Source organism: Symphodus melops, assembly GCF_947650265.1.
Source record: "Symphodus melops genome assembly, chromosome: 1".
Classification (NCBI taxonomy): domain Eukaryota; kingdom Metazoa; phylum Chordata; class Actinopteri; order Labriformes; family Labridae; genus Symphodus; species Symphodus melops.
In genome coordinates this window covers 55,825,766-55,839,457 of record NC_136691.1, presented here as the reverse complement: position 1 = coordinate 55,839,457, position 13,692 = coordinate 55,825,766, and the positions used below count along the sequence as shown (strand labels likewise).

General features: G+C 40.2%; 1 protein-coding gene across 1 annotated transcript; it reads right to left on the bottom strand.

The window, feature by feature from the left end:
• Positions 1-484: 484 nt before the first annotated feature.
• On the bottom strand, positions 485-13,448 carry LOC306821145 (uncharacterized protein; the record flags this gene model as incomplete). Its single annotated transcript, XM_079339385.1, has 5 exons — positions 13,347-13,448; positions 10,809-11,150; positions 10,226-10,381; positions 2,802-2,989; positions 485-502 (listed from the first exon to the last, which is right to left on the bottom strand). The coding sequence occupies exons 2-5, from the start codon at positions 11,062-11,064 to the stop codon at positions 485-487; spliced, it is 618 nt and encodes a 205-aa protein (XP_079195511.1). The 5' UTR covers positions 11,065-11,150; positions 13,347-13,448.
• Positions 13,449-13,692: the final 244 nt, after the last annotated feature.

Here is a 13,692-nt window from a genome sequence, read left to right as displayed (position 1 = left end):
TATTTCAGTATTAAGTCAAAACAAACACATTAAATACAAATTTACAGTAACATGTCTTTTTACCTGTTCGACGGCGTGGAAATCTAGCGAGGGCTCTGCCCGGTCAAAGTCTGATAAAAAGTAATAAACTGATCTCCATGGTCACCTGTAATAAAAAAGGTGTGTTCAGGTTTTATCAGCCTGATAATCTTCAGTGACCGTTAATAGATTAGATGATAGATACTTTATTGATCCCGAGGGAAATTCTAATATAGACGAGGGTCTATATACGAGGCTGAATAACCTTTTAATGTAACATCTCTATTTAATCTAAAGTCACCTAGAAAGAAAGGGAATGTGTGATCACATTTATTGATTTATTTGTGTGTATTTATGTGTAATTGGGAGCATTTGTTTTGTTACTTTATGTCAATTTTATTTAGTGTGGTCTCAATTTGAACCACAAGAAGACGTGTCCTCCAGGTGAGACAGCTTAGTGTATTTGTCAGCCCTCGTCTTCAGACTGGCAGAAGGGAGGAAAGGAAACACATCTGTTTGCATGTCTCATTATTTCCCTGTTATAAATAACAATGAAATAGTGTAGTACGAGTACAATTACTGCTTTGTTTTATACCCCGTGTTGTTTTGTGTCGGTTATGTTAGTTGATTTGGTTGTTATGGTAACTTGTGTTGCTACTGGAACTACGTAAGCACGTTTTCTGCGGAAGTAGAGCGTTCTGTTTTGATACATGTCGTATGTCGCTCGCTGGCTCTGGTGTGGACTTAAAAAGTCGTCTGCACCGGAGTTAGAGCGACCACAGAACTGTACACCTGCTGTTCTTAAGTAAAGAAGATAAATGTAATCTTCCTCGTCAGAGTCATCCTTCTCCTGCACATAGCTACACATCCACGTAGCCTCCTCTTTGCTAGCCGAAGTTAACATAGTAATATATGAGACGTGCTAACAGATGTGTGTTTCTGTAGAGTAAAAAAATTACATATTTGTGGTCTCTATATTCTTCTATAACGTGTAAAAGCTAAAGCCGTTCATACGTGTGTGTCAGGATGTGTTCTAAATGTGTTTTTGAAAGTTTTAAGTTACTTTAGCATTGAAGTTCATGAGCGCTAGCTTAACTCGTCATCACGTTCATATAGGCTAGATGGCCGCCACTGTATGTTGGTCATGACTTGTCCCTGGCTTCGATGTTGTTTTGTTAGTTTTGTAAAGCTCCTGTATCTCTGTTAAAGTAACTGTGAGTTCATGAAAAATGTTCGTTTTCATATTTGTACTTATTTTCATGTAAAAAAAATAGTGTAGCGCTAACCCCGCCAGCTTCGACTTTTCTCTATGGGATTTCCCATATGATTTGTTAGCATAATGCTAAGCGAGGATTTATTCATGGTAACTCGAAATAAGCCTGGAAGTCAGAAAGGTACACTATCTAAATGTTCTTCGTTGTTCTCTGATGTGTTGATGCGGACTCGACTGGCCGTCCCTTTTTTTCTCCGCCTGCCTTGTGGAGTCAGCGCGCGTCATGATAACATCAATGAGTCGTATTACAACGTTATGTACAAGAGGTAACATGCTCAGGCCGGTTAGTCCTGGACCAGTGGGAGTCCAAAAGATGTCCAAGAAGTCCAGTGACAATTTAAAGACATTTAAAAAGTGCAAACAAACATCTTCACATTGAAACCTTTAAGCTGGCTGTTGTCACATAACCTGAATAGTTGATGTTATCACTCAGGGGAGGAGGGAGAGACACCGACAGTGTGATGTGTCCATGTCTCCTATTAAAGATCAAGGATGACATCATCATCAAAAAATAACAAAATCCCTTTCAGAACTTTAAGTCAGATCATACGGGACCCCTCCCCTCTCGATCAGCTCCCGAAGCTCCACAATCAAGAGATCTGATTGGTCAGTGTGCAGAGATTTTCATTGGTTGATCTCTTATCTCCAACATGAATAGTTGATGTTGCCTTACTTGCTCTGGAGCAGGTTAGGTGTGCCGCACACGTTACCATGACGATTTCACCAGGCATGAAGTGAACAACGTTTGTAGGTTAACCCTGAAGTTACCTGCTTCATAGCACAGAGCTCAGGCCACATGTAGAACAAGTTCTACTTTAACACTCAGGTGGATGTTTGTTATTGGGCTCATCATACCTGGGTCTTTCACTGTTTGGTGAACATTGATGAATGAATGACAGAGATCATGGGTCGGACCTTAAGGTCAGGTCATGTATTTAATTCAAAACGTTTGTTTATTGTAAACATTAAAATGTGACATGGTGTCATCATGAGAGGAAAACATAGAAACAAACTGCAGCTGCTCGCCTGCTAACAGGTACAACAAAGAGGGACTATATAACTCAACAGCTCACTACCTGAGTGACCTTCTTCATGTTCACGCTCCATCCAGAGCACTGAGGTCCTCCAACCAGCTGCTCCTGGACCTGCCCAGAACCAGGCTTCAGACTCGGGTCGATGGAGCCTTTTCAGCTGCAGCTCCAACACTTTGGAATAAACCAGCTTTAAGATAAGATCTGCTGCCTCAACTCAACAGTTTAAGACTTTTTTATAAACACATTTATTTCATTTGGCTTTGACCTCCAGTTTAGTGTTTTATCCCAGCAGCAGTGTCCAACAGAACTTTACTAATGTTTAACATTTTAACTTGTTTTTAAATTTGCTTTTATGTGTTTTATGATGTTGGATGAAATGTATTTAACTAAACTTAATGTACATCACTTTGGTCCAACTTGGCTGTTGTAGATTTACGATATTCATAAAAAGCACTTGACACTTTGATTCGACTAACTGGTTTCTGTGTCTCCTGTCCACTCTGGTCTCCATCTTTAGTTCCTCGTCTTCGTCCCTGTTCCTGCTCTTGGTTTGTTTTGTCCACATTCTTCTCTTCTTCTTCAACTGACGTGAGTGGAAGTCTTTCTTTTTTATTTTCCTCCTCAGAGTGTTCACCTCCATCCTCACGTCTCGTCCTCCTGTTTCCTGTGACGACACAAAAGATGGACAAACTGGTGAAGTTTAAATAGCAGATAAAAGAAAGATTACATATTTTTTTTATGTATTTGCATCTGTTGCATTGTAATTAGCTTTACCCCGAACAAGGTTAATGTTTCAAAATATATGGATAAGATTAATCTTCTTCAAAATGTCAAAAAAAAATTAACCTTCATTTAACAGGAGAGCAAACAATCACTCCAAGAAGAAGGAACATGTCTCTCTCTCTTTGTGTCTCTTCGCCCCCCCCCCCCCCCCCCCCCCACACACACACACACACGCGCACACACTCAGTCCTGAGTCCTGCTTTGTGAAGCAGCTCCATTTATTGTTGTGAATGAATTTTGGTATTTTAAGACTACCTCACTTGTTCAGGTGTCTGCTTGACTTCATTAACCCTTCAGGTGTGTTAACATTAGAACACTGACAGTTTGTCACTTACTGGATTTTCTTTGTCTCTGTTTCCACACAACAAAGAGGATCACAGGAATACACAGCAAAGCAGCACAGCCAATCACAGCACCGATAATAACAGGAGTACTGGGAGGACTGGGAGGACTTGAAAGCATGAAGAAATGATCTGAAATTGAAAAAACAGAATCCTGTTCACACATAGGCCCTCAAATACAAATCTTAAAGGGCCACAAAGATTTTTTTCAATGACTCAAATGTCCATTTATTGAGGTCGGTCAGGCCACATTCAATAATACTGTAATATTCAAAACATCATTTCCTTTTCATTGAAAATGAAAACAAAACTACAAACTAAAATAACATGTACGTTTTGTTGTTTTGTCCCATGGCCCTGATTTGCTAAAGGATTGTGTCTTATCTGGTTTACTAACAGCCTGCAGTGAGGATTGTGTCTTTCATTAAGAAAAACAACACGTTAGTTTAATTCATTAGTTTATTATTTTGTGGACAATCCCCTTTTACATTAAAGGAGCAGCTTTAGCCTTTGCAGCTAGTTTCCAGCTGTCGTCCCCAGCCAGTTCTACATCGGCATCCTAAAGGGAACTATTGTGCATTTAGTTTGAGTACGTTTGCCTTAATGAATATGCACTATGAGGCGTTTCTGCCCCAGAGTGCAAAACACTGAGAGGAGAAATGCAAAGAAGTTCAGTTAGTGCACGCATTATGATTCACCAAGCCTGGTAAAAAAAACGGCGGTGATTTTGACGGCTTCTAAATGTAACACCTTGGAAAGGAACAGATTAATCCAGGAGCTCAGTGTTACACAGAACAGGCTGCAGTTATTGTAGTGAGGAGGAGACATAGGCTTAATAAAAGAAGGGTAAAGATCATTCCCTCCCCCAACACACCAGTTAACATGTTTTGAATGACAGAAAAATAAATGACATGCATTTATTTTTTGATTTAGCTTCAACAATCGTTAACATAGAGAAACACTGTAATTAAACTAACATTACTGAACATTCACAGCCTCTGCATTCTAAAATACTTGAATTTCCCTCGGGATCAATAAAGTATCTATCTATCTATCTATCCATCTAAAGAATTTTAACATTGCCCGTTATGTCTTCCTATTCTCCTACATTTTAAACGGGAAATTTCCTTTTTCTCGTGTTGCGCGTCTCTCAGCATCTCGTCCACTGTGGTGATTTTTAAGATCTCCCTATCGAGCTCCCTCCACAGCCTCATGCTGCGACCCTGTAGGACGATTAGATTGGGGGGACCTCACCACTGCTTGTACCCCCTTTTTTTTGACAACTCTTGCAAGGGCTTATATGTCCGAACTCACACAGCTATGGCCAGCTGCCTACCGAGGACCCCTGCTCTCTGACCTTCTACTTACCTGTTACATGGATTTGGACCTCTCTGGTCTGGTTGATGTTTCTCTGTGTGACTCTACAGGTGAAGTAACTGCTTTGTCTCTTCTCCACAGTCACTCTGCTGCTGACAGTGTAGAGACCATCAGGACCTCTGACTGTCACAGTGAGTGCTGAAGAGAGGAGGTTTCCCTCGCCGTCCAGCCAGAACATCTCCGGCTCTGGATACCAGCCTGCAGACTCACACTCTAACAACACTCCTTTGTTGTTTCTGCTCACCTGAACAACAGGTGAGGAGGCCGCACCTACAGAGGAGAGACGTTTCTAATGTTATCATAAAGTTTCTATTTAAGGTCACAGCTTCTGTAAAATATCATTTAGATCTGTATACCATCTAAAATAACTCATCCTGGGGTTGATTAACGTTGACCATATTAGGATAAAGCATCTGAGTTATATTTGCGTGTCAGCTGTAAGAAAGGATCTGCTAATAATTAATGTTTGACATGTATGAGTCTAGCTGGTGTGGTCTTCATGCCTTATACAGATGCACCCAAAGTGAAAAGGAATTTGTGTGATGTACTTTTTCAACAGCATATAAACGACTGTGTTCACTTAATAAATTATTAAATCCAAGATGGCTGCAAACTTTTCTTCAAATTGAATTAATTCTCTGCTGAAATGTAACGATAAATTAATGCTCAGGAATATTCCAAGTGACCTTTTTAGAAATATGAGAATATAGTAAGACCTTTGTCCTTTAGTTAATCTGGTTAATTTTAAAAGCACCAATGCAAGATTTCCACACACACTTTACATCTAACTTATTCTTCTCTCATCAGCAGCAAATCCATGAACATTTATTAAAACATCATAAAACATGTCCACTTACCAACAACAAGCTGAACCATGGAGGCTTTAGACAATTCAGGCATGAAGCATCTGTATCCTCCCTCATCAGAGACTTTTACTTTGGAGAGTTTCAGTGAGATGTTTCCCTTCTCCAGCTCATCGATGAACACTGATGCTCTTCCTCTGAAGGACGGGTTTTTTCTATACTCCACTTCAAAGCCGTCACGCCGCACAAGGACAAATCTGGGGTCCAGGTCCGGTCTCGCCCACTCCAGAGTCATGTCAAAAGCGTTCATGACAGGGTCCAGGTGACATGGCAGAATAACGTCTTCACCCACCAATGAAACGACTGATTGAGATGGAACAATCACCTCAGACTGAGCTGTAAATAAAGAAAATACAGGGATGTGATTTTTTGACATCAGCCTGAATGTTTATAATGTTTGTATTCACCTCTACATGAGTGTAACAGGGCGAGGAAGACAACAGCATGGACAGCCAGGTCAGTGAAGGCACCACGCTGACTGCTGAGGGGACGTCCATTTGTCCCATGAAGCATCCTGGACAAGAAATCAAGGTAAGTGAACATTAAGGAGGATAATACGGGAAAAAAGAACTGCAACTGTACAATAATGTCAAATGACCCTTACATCCATCTGAAGATCAAAACAACATTTAGATTTGTTCATGTTCAGGATTTTAAAACATGCTCTTCATAAGTGTGAGCTTGAACACACGTTTGCATTTGTGTGAAACTTCTATGTTTAATTATTAACTTGTCCCTCTTTTAAACACTTTACTTTCACTTTTATTGGCAGCACAAAAAAAGAGGAATAATGTGGATTTAACAGCTTTTTTAATAGGATTACTGACAGATTATATAAAGTTAAATGTTTGATAAAATGCTGAGTGAAGTAAAGAAGGCTCACTGTCATTTAACCATCACTCAAACTTTACTGGAACAGCAGATATCTGATTTGCAGAAATGTCTCGATTCCTGAAAGCAGACTGCTTTAATCCAAACAGTCTGCTGGTAATAGTGGGAGGTTTCTGGATTATATATATAGATTTACAGTGAAAATATAAATAGTACTCCGTGTTTAAGATAACCCCGTACCGTCTGTCACAACATGCAGGGGGGCATTTGTTGCACTGAGAAAACCAAATCCTACATTGTTTTCTTCAGACAAAATTCTGATTTGTATTTCAGTATTAAGTCAAAACAAACACATTAAATACAAGTTTACAGCAACATGTCTTTTTACCTGTTCGACGGCGTGGAAATCTAGCGAGGGCTCTGCCCGGTCAAAGTCTGATAACACGTAATAAACTGATCTCCATGGTCACCTGTAAAAAAAAAGGTGTGTCCAGGTTTTATCAGCCTGATAATCTTCAGTGACCGTTAATATAGACGAGGCTGAATAAGATTTTAGATTTTAGTGTAACATCTGATATTTGAATTCAGTCTCTATTAAATCTAAATTCACCTAGAAAGAAAGGTAATGTGTGATCACATTTACTGATATATTTGTGTGTATTTATGTGTAATTGGGAGCATTTGTTTTGTTACTTTATGCACATTTTATTTGATGTGGTCTCAATTTGTACCACAAGAAGACGTGTCCTCCAGATGAGACAGTTCAGTATATTTGTCAGCCCTCGTCTTCAGACTGGCAGAAGGGAGGAAAGGAAACACATCTGTTTGCACGTCTCATTATTTCCCTGTTATAAATAACAAGGAAATAATAATATATAATAATGAGACGTGCTAACAGATGTGTGTTTCTGTAAATTTACACTTGAGTAGAGTAGAAAAATCACATATTTGTGGTCTCTATATTCTTCTATAATGTGTAGAAGCTAAAGCCGTTCATACGCGTCTGTCAGGATGTGTTTTAAATGTGTTTTGGAAGTTTTAAGTTACTTTAGCATTGAAGTTCATGAGCGCTAGCTTAGCTCGTCATCACGTTCATATCTGGCCGCCACTGTATGTTGGTCATGACTTGTCCCTGGCTCCCACGTTGTTTTGTTAGTTTTGTAAAGCTCCTGTATCTCTGTTAAAGTAACTGTGAGTTCATAAAAAATGTTCGTTTTCATATTTGTACTTATTTTCATGTAAAAAATAGTGTAGCGCTAACCCCGCTAGCTTCGACTTTTCTCTATGGGATTTCCCATACGATTTGTTAGCATAATGCTAAGCGAGGATTTATCTCCTGCAGTGTTCAGTTTAGGTTGATGAAGATCTTTACCTTTAAACTTAATTCTGAATGGATGATGTGTTTAACAAAATAAATACAAAATAACAAAGTACACCAACTGTACAATAATGTTTAAATGACCAATACATAATCTGACGATCTGTGAATTAAAAACAGAACATTTGTATTTGTAGTGACTAATATGTTACAGATCATTTGCATAAAGTCTCATTTAATGTTCAGGATTATAAATAAACTCACTTCATGTGAACACGTTTGCATTTGTGTGAAACTTATTTCACTCCTAATAATGAACTCGTCCCTCTGTGTCCTTCAGTGCACATTTAGAACAAACACTTTAGTTTCACTTTTATTGGTAGCACAAAAAGAGGGATAATGTGGATTTAACAGATTTTTAAATACAACTACTAAACAAAGTTAAATGTTTAATAAAATGCTGACTGAAGTACAGAAGGCTCACTATAGTTATCCATCAGTCAAATATCTGATTGGCAGAAATGTCTTCGACTGAGATTCACTTTAAAAACTGAAGTCCAAAAAAGCTGTTGGTAATAGTCGGAGTATTCTGGATTAAATATAGATTTAAAGAATACAAATAGCACATTCACATTAAACATAACCAAACCTTCTGTCACAACATGCAGGTAGAACATTTGTTGCACCGAGAACATCAAATCCTACATTGTTTTCTGAAGACATAATTCAGATTTGTTTTTCAGTATGAAGTCCAGACAAACACATTAAATATATAAATATATAGAATATAAACAAATGTGATTACCTGTTCGATGGCTGTGGGAATCTAGTGAAGTCTCTGCACGCTCAAAGTCTAATAAAACATTGAACAGATCTCCGTGGTAAAATAAAGTAGACTGTCAGGTTTTTCTCTGATGTGTCGACTTGACGGCCCGTCCCTTTTTCTTTTCACTCTGAAGCACGCTTCATGATCACAGTCATTTAAAAAGTGCAAACAAACATCGTCACATTGAAACCTTTAAGCTGGCTGTTGTAACATAACCTGAATAGTTGATGTTATCACTCAGGGGAGGAGGGAGAGACACCGACAGTGTGATGTGTCCATGTCTCCTATTAAAGATCAAGGATGACATCATGATCAAAAAATTACAAAATCCCTTTAAGAACTTTAAGTCAGATCATACGGGACCCCTCCCCTCTCGATCAGCTCCCGAAGCTCCACAATCAAGAGATCTGATTGGTCGGTGTGCAGAGATTTTCATACGTTGATCTCTTATCTCAAACATGAATAGTTGATGTTGCCTTACCTGCTCTGGAGCAGGTTAGGTGTGCTGCACACGTTACCATGACGATTTCACCAGGCATGAAGTGAACAACGTTTGTAGGTTAACCCTGAAGTTACCTGCTTCATAGCACAGACCTCAGGCCACATGTAGAACAAGTTCTACTTTAACACTCAGCTGGATGTTTGTTATTGGACTCATCATACCTGGGTCTTTCACTGTTTGGTGAACATTGATGAATGAATGACAGAGATCATGGGTAGGACCTTAAGGTCAGGTCATGTATTTAATTCAAATGTTTGTTTATTGTAAACATTATTATTAGACATTCAATGGTGTCATCATGAGAGTAAAACATAGAAATAAACTACACAGAGTGTATAAATGAATGTCCCACTTCTCAGTTTGGTTGCTTGATCTCAGTATCTATTGGCTCCTCTTCTTGACTCTCATGTAAACTAATTAAAGGCACATTTTAAAAAACTGTTGAATCGAGCAGTTTCCACAAGAACTTTACTATTGTTTAACATTTTAACTTATTTTTAAATGTTCTTATATGTTTTTTATGATGTTTGGATGAAATGTATTTAACTAAACTTGATTTACATCACTTTGGTCTGCATTGGCTGTTGTAGATTTATAATATTCATAAAGTGGACTTGGCACCATGATTCCACTAACTGGTTTCTCTGTCTCCTGTCCACTCTGGTCTCCATCTTTAGGTCCTCGTCCCTGTTCCTGCTCTTGGTTTGTTTTGTCCACTTTCTTCTCTTCTTCTTGAACTGACGTGAGTCGAAGTCTTTCTTTTTTATTTTCCTCCTCAGAGTGTTCACCTCCATCCTCACGGCTCGTCCTCTTGTTTCCTGTGACGACACAAAAGATGGACAAACTGGTGAAGTTTAAATAGCAGATAAAAGAAAGATTACATATTTTAATGTATTTGCATCCATTTCATTCTACTGCATAGCTAGACCAATGAAACAAAAACTAATTAACTAATCACTTCTTGAACTCCCGCTTCATTAATTCATCCTCAAAGGTCTGCATGACTTCATTAACCCTTCAGGTGTGTTACCATTAGAAGACTGACTGTTTGTCACTTACTGGATTTTCTTTGTCTCTGTTTCCAAACAACAAAGAGGATCACAGGAATACACAGCAAAGCAGCACAACCAATCATAGCGCCGACAACATCAGTACGAGGACTACCGGGAGGACTGGGAGTACTGGGAATACTGGGAGTACTGGGAGGACCGCGATCTGAAACGGAACAACAGAACAAAATGTTATTCATATTGACTGTTGGCAGGACAGATCAGTATGAACTGCACTGAGGCTCATGGAGGAGCATCAGGAGCTGACTTAGAGAGAGGTAGGAGGAGCTACTGTGACCATGAGAAGGTGTTTGTTCTGCCCTCTGAGTCTGCCTTCTCACCGTAAACAATAGGACATGGAGCCAGAAAGCAGCAAGTACACCCGAGCCCTTCCAGAGAGGGGGCGTGGCCAGACACAGCTCATTTACATATTTAAAGCTATAGACACAGAAACAGCCTGTTCTGAGCAGGGCAGAAATAGATGGGTTTATAGACTGACTGGAGCTCTGACACCGATTTAACATGAAGAGGAGGAGATCGTGTGACCTTCAAATACAGCGTTAAACAGGTTCAAGAGCTTCAGGAAACCTTACCAACAATAAGTTGAACCATGGAGGATTTAGACAATTCAGGCATGAAGCATCTGTATAGTCCCTCATCAGAGACTTTTACTTTGGAGAGTTTCAGTGAGATGTTTCCCTTCTCCAGCTCATCGATGAACACTGATGTTCTTCCTCTGAAGGATGGGTGTTTTTGAGTCCCCAGTTCTTCACCTTGACGCCGCAGAAGGACAAATCTGGGGTTCAGGTCCGGTCTCGCCCACTCCAGAGTCATGTCGAAAGCATTCATGACAGGGTCCAGGTGACATGGCAGAATAACGTCTTCACCCACCAATGAAACGACTGGCTGAGATGGAACAATCACCTGAGACTGAGCTGTAAATAAAGAAACAACAGGGATGTGATTTTAATTCCTACAGTAAAGCTTGTAAAGTAATGTGTTTCAAGACAGCCATTTAGAAGGACTTACTGTTTATGAAATTAAACACCAGTGTCTCCCCGGTTTAAAGCTTTTAGGGGGGCAGACGGACTCAAACCCTGAAAGGAATCTTGGTGTTCCTGCATTCCTGTTATGACAGTCTTTCCTGATCCACCTGCCCTCTTGACACGTTCCCTGCCAGAATGATGAAGGAGGCTATTGATACCTTAGGCCTCTGCCTCGTCCTTTTCATTAACAGCTGTCTGAGTTTGGGCCCATTGCCCTCAAACATGCCATTGGACGACCACTGCTCAAGAAGCCTAACCTTGATCCATCCATGCTGTCCAACTTCCGCCTAATATCTCACCTCCCTTTTCTGTCCAAGCTGATGGAGAAACTTCTTATTTCCCAGTTTTAGGCCTACCTCCAACTGCAGGTCATTGCTGAGAAATGTGTGACACAGCTCTGAGTCTGCATTATTGAGGGTCCACAATGACATTCTTTTGGCTCGGGACAAAAAATGCTCACTGGTTCTGGTGCTACTTGACCTGACTGCTGCATTTGACACCTTGAATCATACCATTCTCATCTCCCGACTTCAACACACTGTCGGCCACCAGGGGGCGGTGCTCAAATGGTTATCATCATATCTCACAAACAGGACTTTCTCAGTAATGCTGAATGACTTTTCATCATCATCTACCCCTCTGTCAACTGGAGTACCCCAAGGTTCTATTCTGGGGCCTATTCTGTTTGCACTGTACATGCTACCTCTTGGACAACTCATCACCAGACATAACATCCAGTTCCATTTCTACGCCGACGACCTTCAGATCTACCTTCCAGTGATCATGAGCAACCGTTCTGCACTGGAAGCTCTTCAAAACTGTCTTCAGGACATCAAAGAATGGCTTGCACAGAACTTCCTTCATCTAAATGAAGGGAAAACTGAGTATGTTCTGATCAGCCCTGACTCACCACAACATTCACCCTGTTTTGACCCTGTAACACCTGAATTTGCTCATTCTGTGGGAAACCTGGTTGTCATATTAGACAATAGACTCAAATATGACAAGCAAATAAGTGCAGTGGTAAAGGTGAGGTTTTTCCACCTAAGACTCCTTGCCAAGGTCAAACCATTCTTGTCCCAAGCTGACCTCGAAAATGCCAGTCCCGCCTTCATCAGCTCGCGGATAGACTACTGCAATGCTGCTGGACTCAACCACTCTCTCCTCCAAAAGCTCCAACTGGTACAGAAGACAGCAGCACGCCTTCTATCAGGCACCTCCAAACACTCACACGTCACTCCAGTCCTCGTTTCCCTTCACCAGCTCCCGGTGCGGTACAGGGTGGACTTCAAAGTCCTTTTATGTGTGTTTAAAACCATTCATGGCTTGGCCCCGGCCTACCTCAGTGAACTCTTAACCCTCTATGACCCAGTCAGGAATCTGCACTCCGCAGATCTCACCACCTTGGTCATCCCTAGGTCCAAGTACAAGACTTTGGGGGGGCGGTCTTTTGCTGTTTAAGGCCCTAAACTGTGGAACGCTCTCCCAGCTCACATCCAACCCGCCACAGAGCTCACAACTTTTAGATCCAAGTTAAAAACCCATTTTTTCAGGCTCGCATTTCAAACAAAACCACTAATTGGACTGTTGCTCATATTTTACTGTTGTGTTTTAATTATGTTTTAGTAGTATTGGTTTTGTTGTTGTTTTTACCCTGGAAAGCACCTTGTGCACAATTTGGTACTGGACGGTGCTATACAAATAAAGGTTGATTGATTGATTGATTGACTATCATTAGTCTTATTCTTAAATGACTTTATTTTTGATTTGGTGCTATATATAAAATTAAATGAAGTAGTGTTAGTGTATGTGCCCATGTATGGAGGCTGTAGTCCTCCAAGCGAGTGTCCTGGGTTTGAATCTGGGTCCTTACCTGCATGTCATTCCCCACTCTCTTTCCCTGATTTCCAACTCTATCCACTGTCATCTCTCTACAATACAGGCCCAAACATTTTTTTATTAACTACCTTTATATTAATCCAAAGTCGGGACCGCACCCTCATATAATTACAGGTGACCACTGTACATATAGACCTACTTCACATGTTGACAGTAGCTTTGAATATTTGTAATGTTTGTATTCACCTCTACATGAGTGTAACAGGGCGAGGAAGACAACAGCATGGACAGCCAGGTCAGTGAAGGCACCACACTGACTGCTGAGGGGACGTCCATTTGTCCCATGAAGCATCCTGGACAAGAAATCAAGTTAAGTGGACATTAAGGAGGATGATAATGTGGGGGAAAAAAAATGTTGAAAGGATAATGCGTAAAAACTAACCTTAATGTCTGAAATACACCAACTGTACAATATCCTTAAATCACCATTAAATCAATATGAATATCTGTAAATTAAAAACAACATTTGTATTTGTAGTAAGTGACTAATATTACAGATACTTAGTACAAAGTTGTTAAGTCACATTTCATG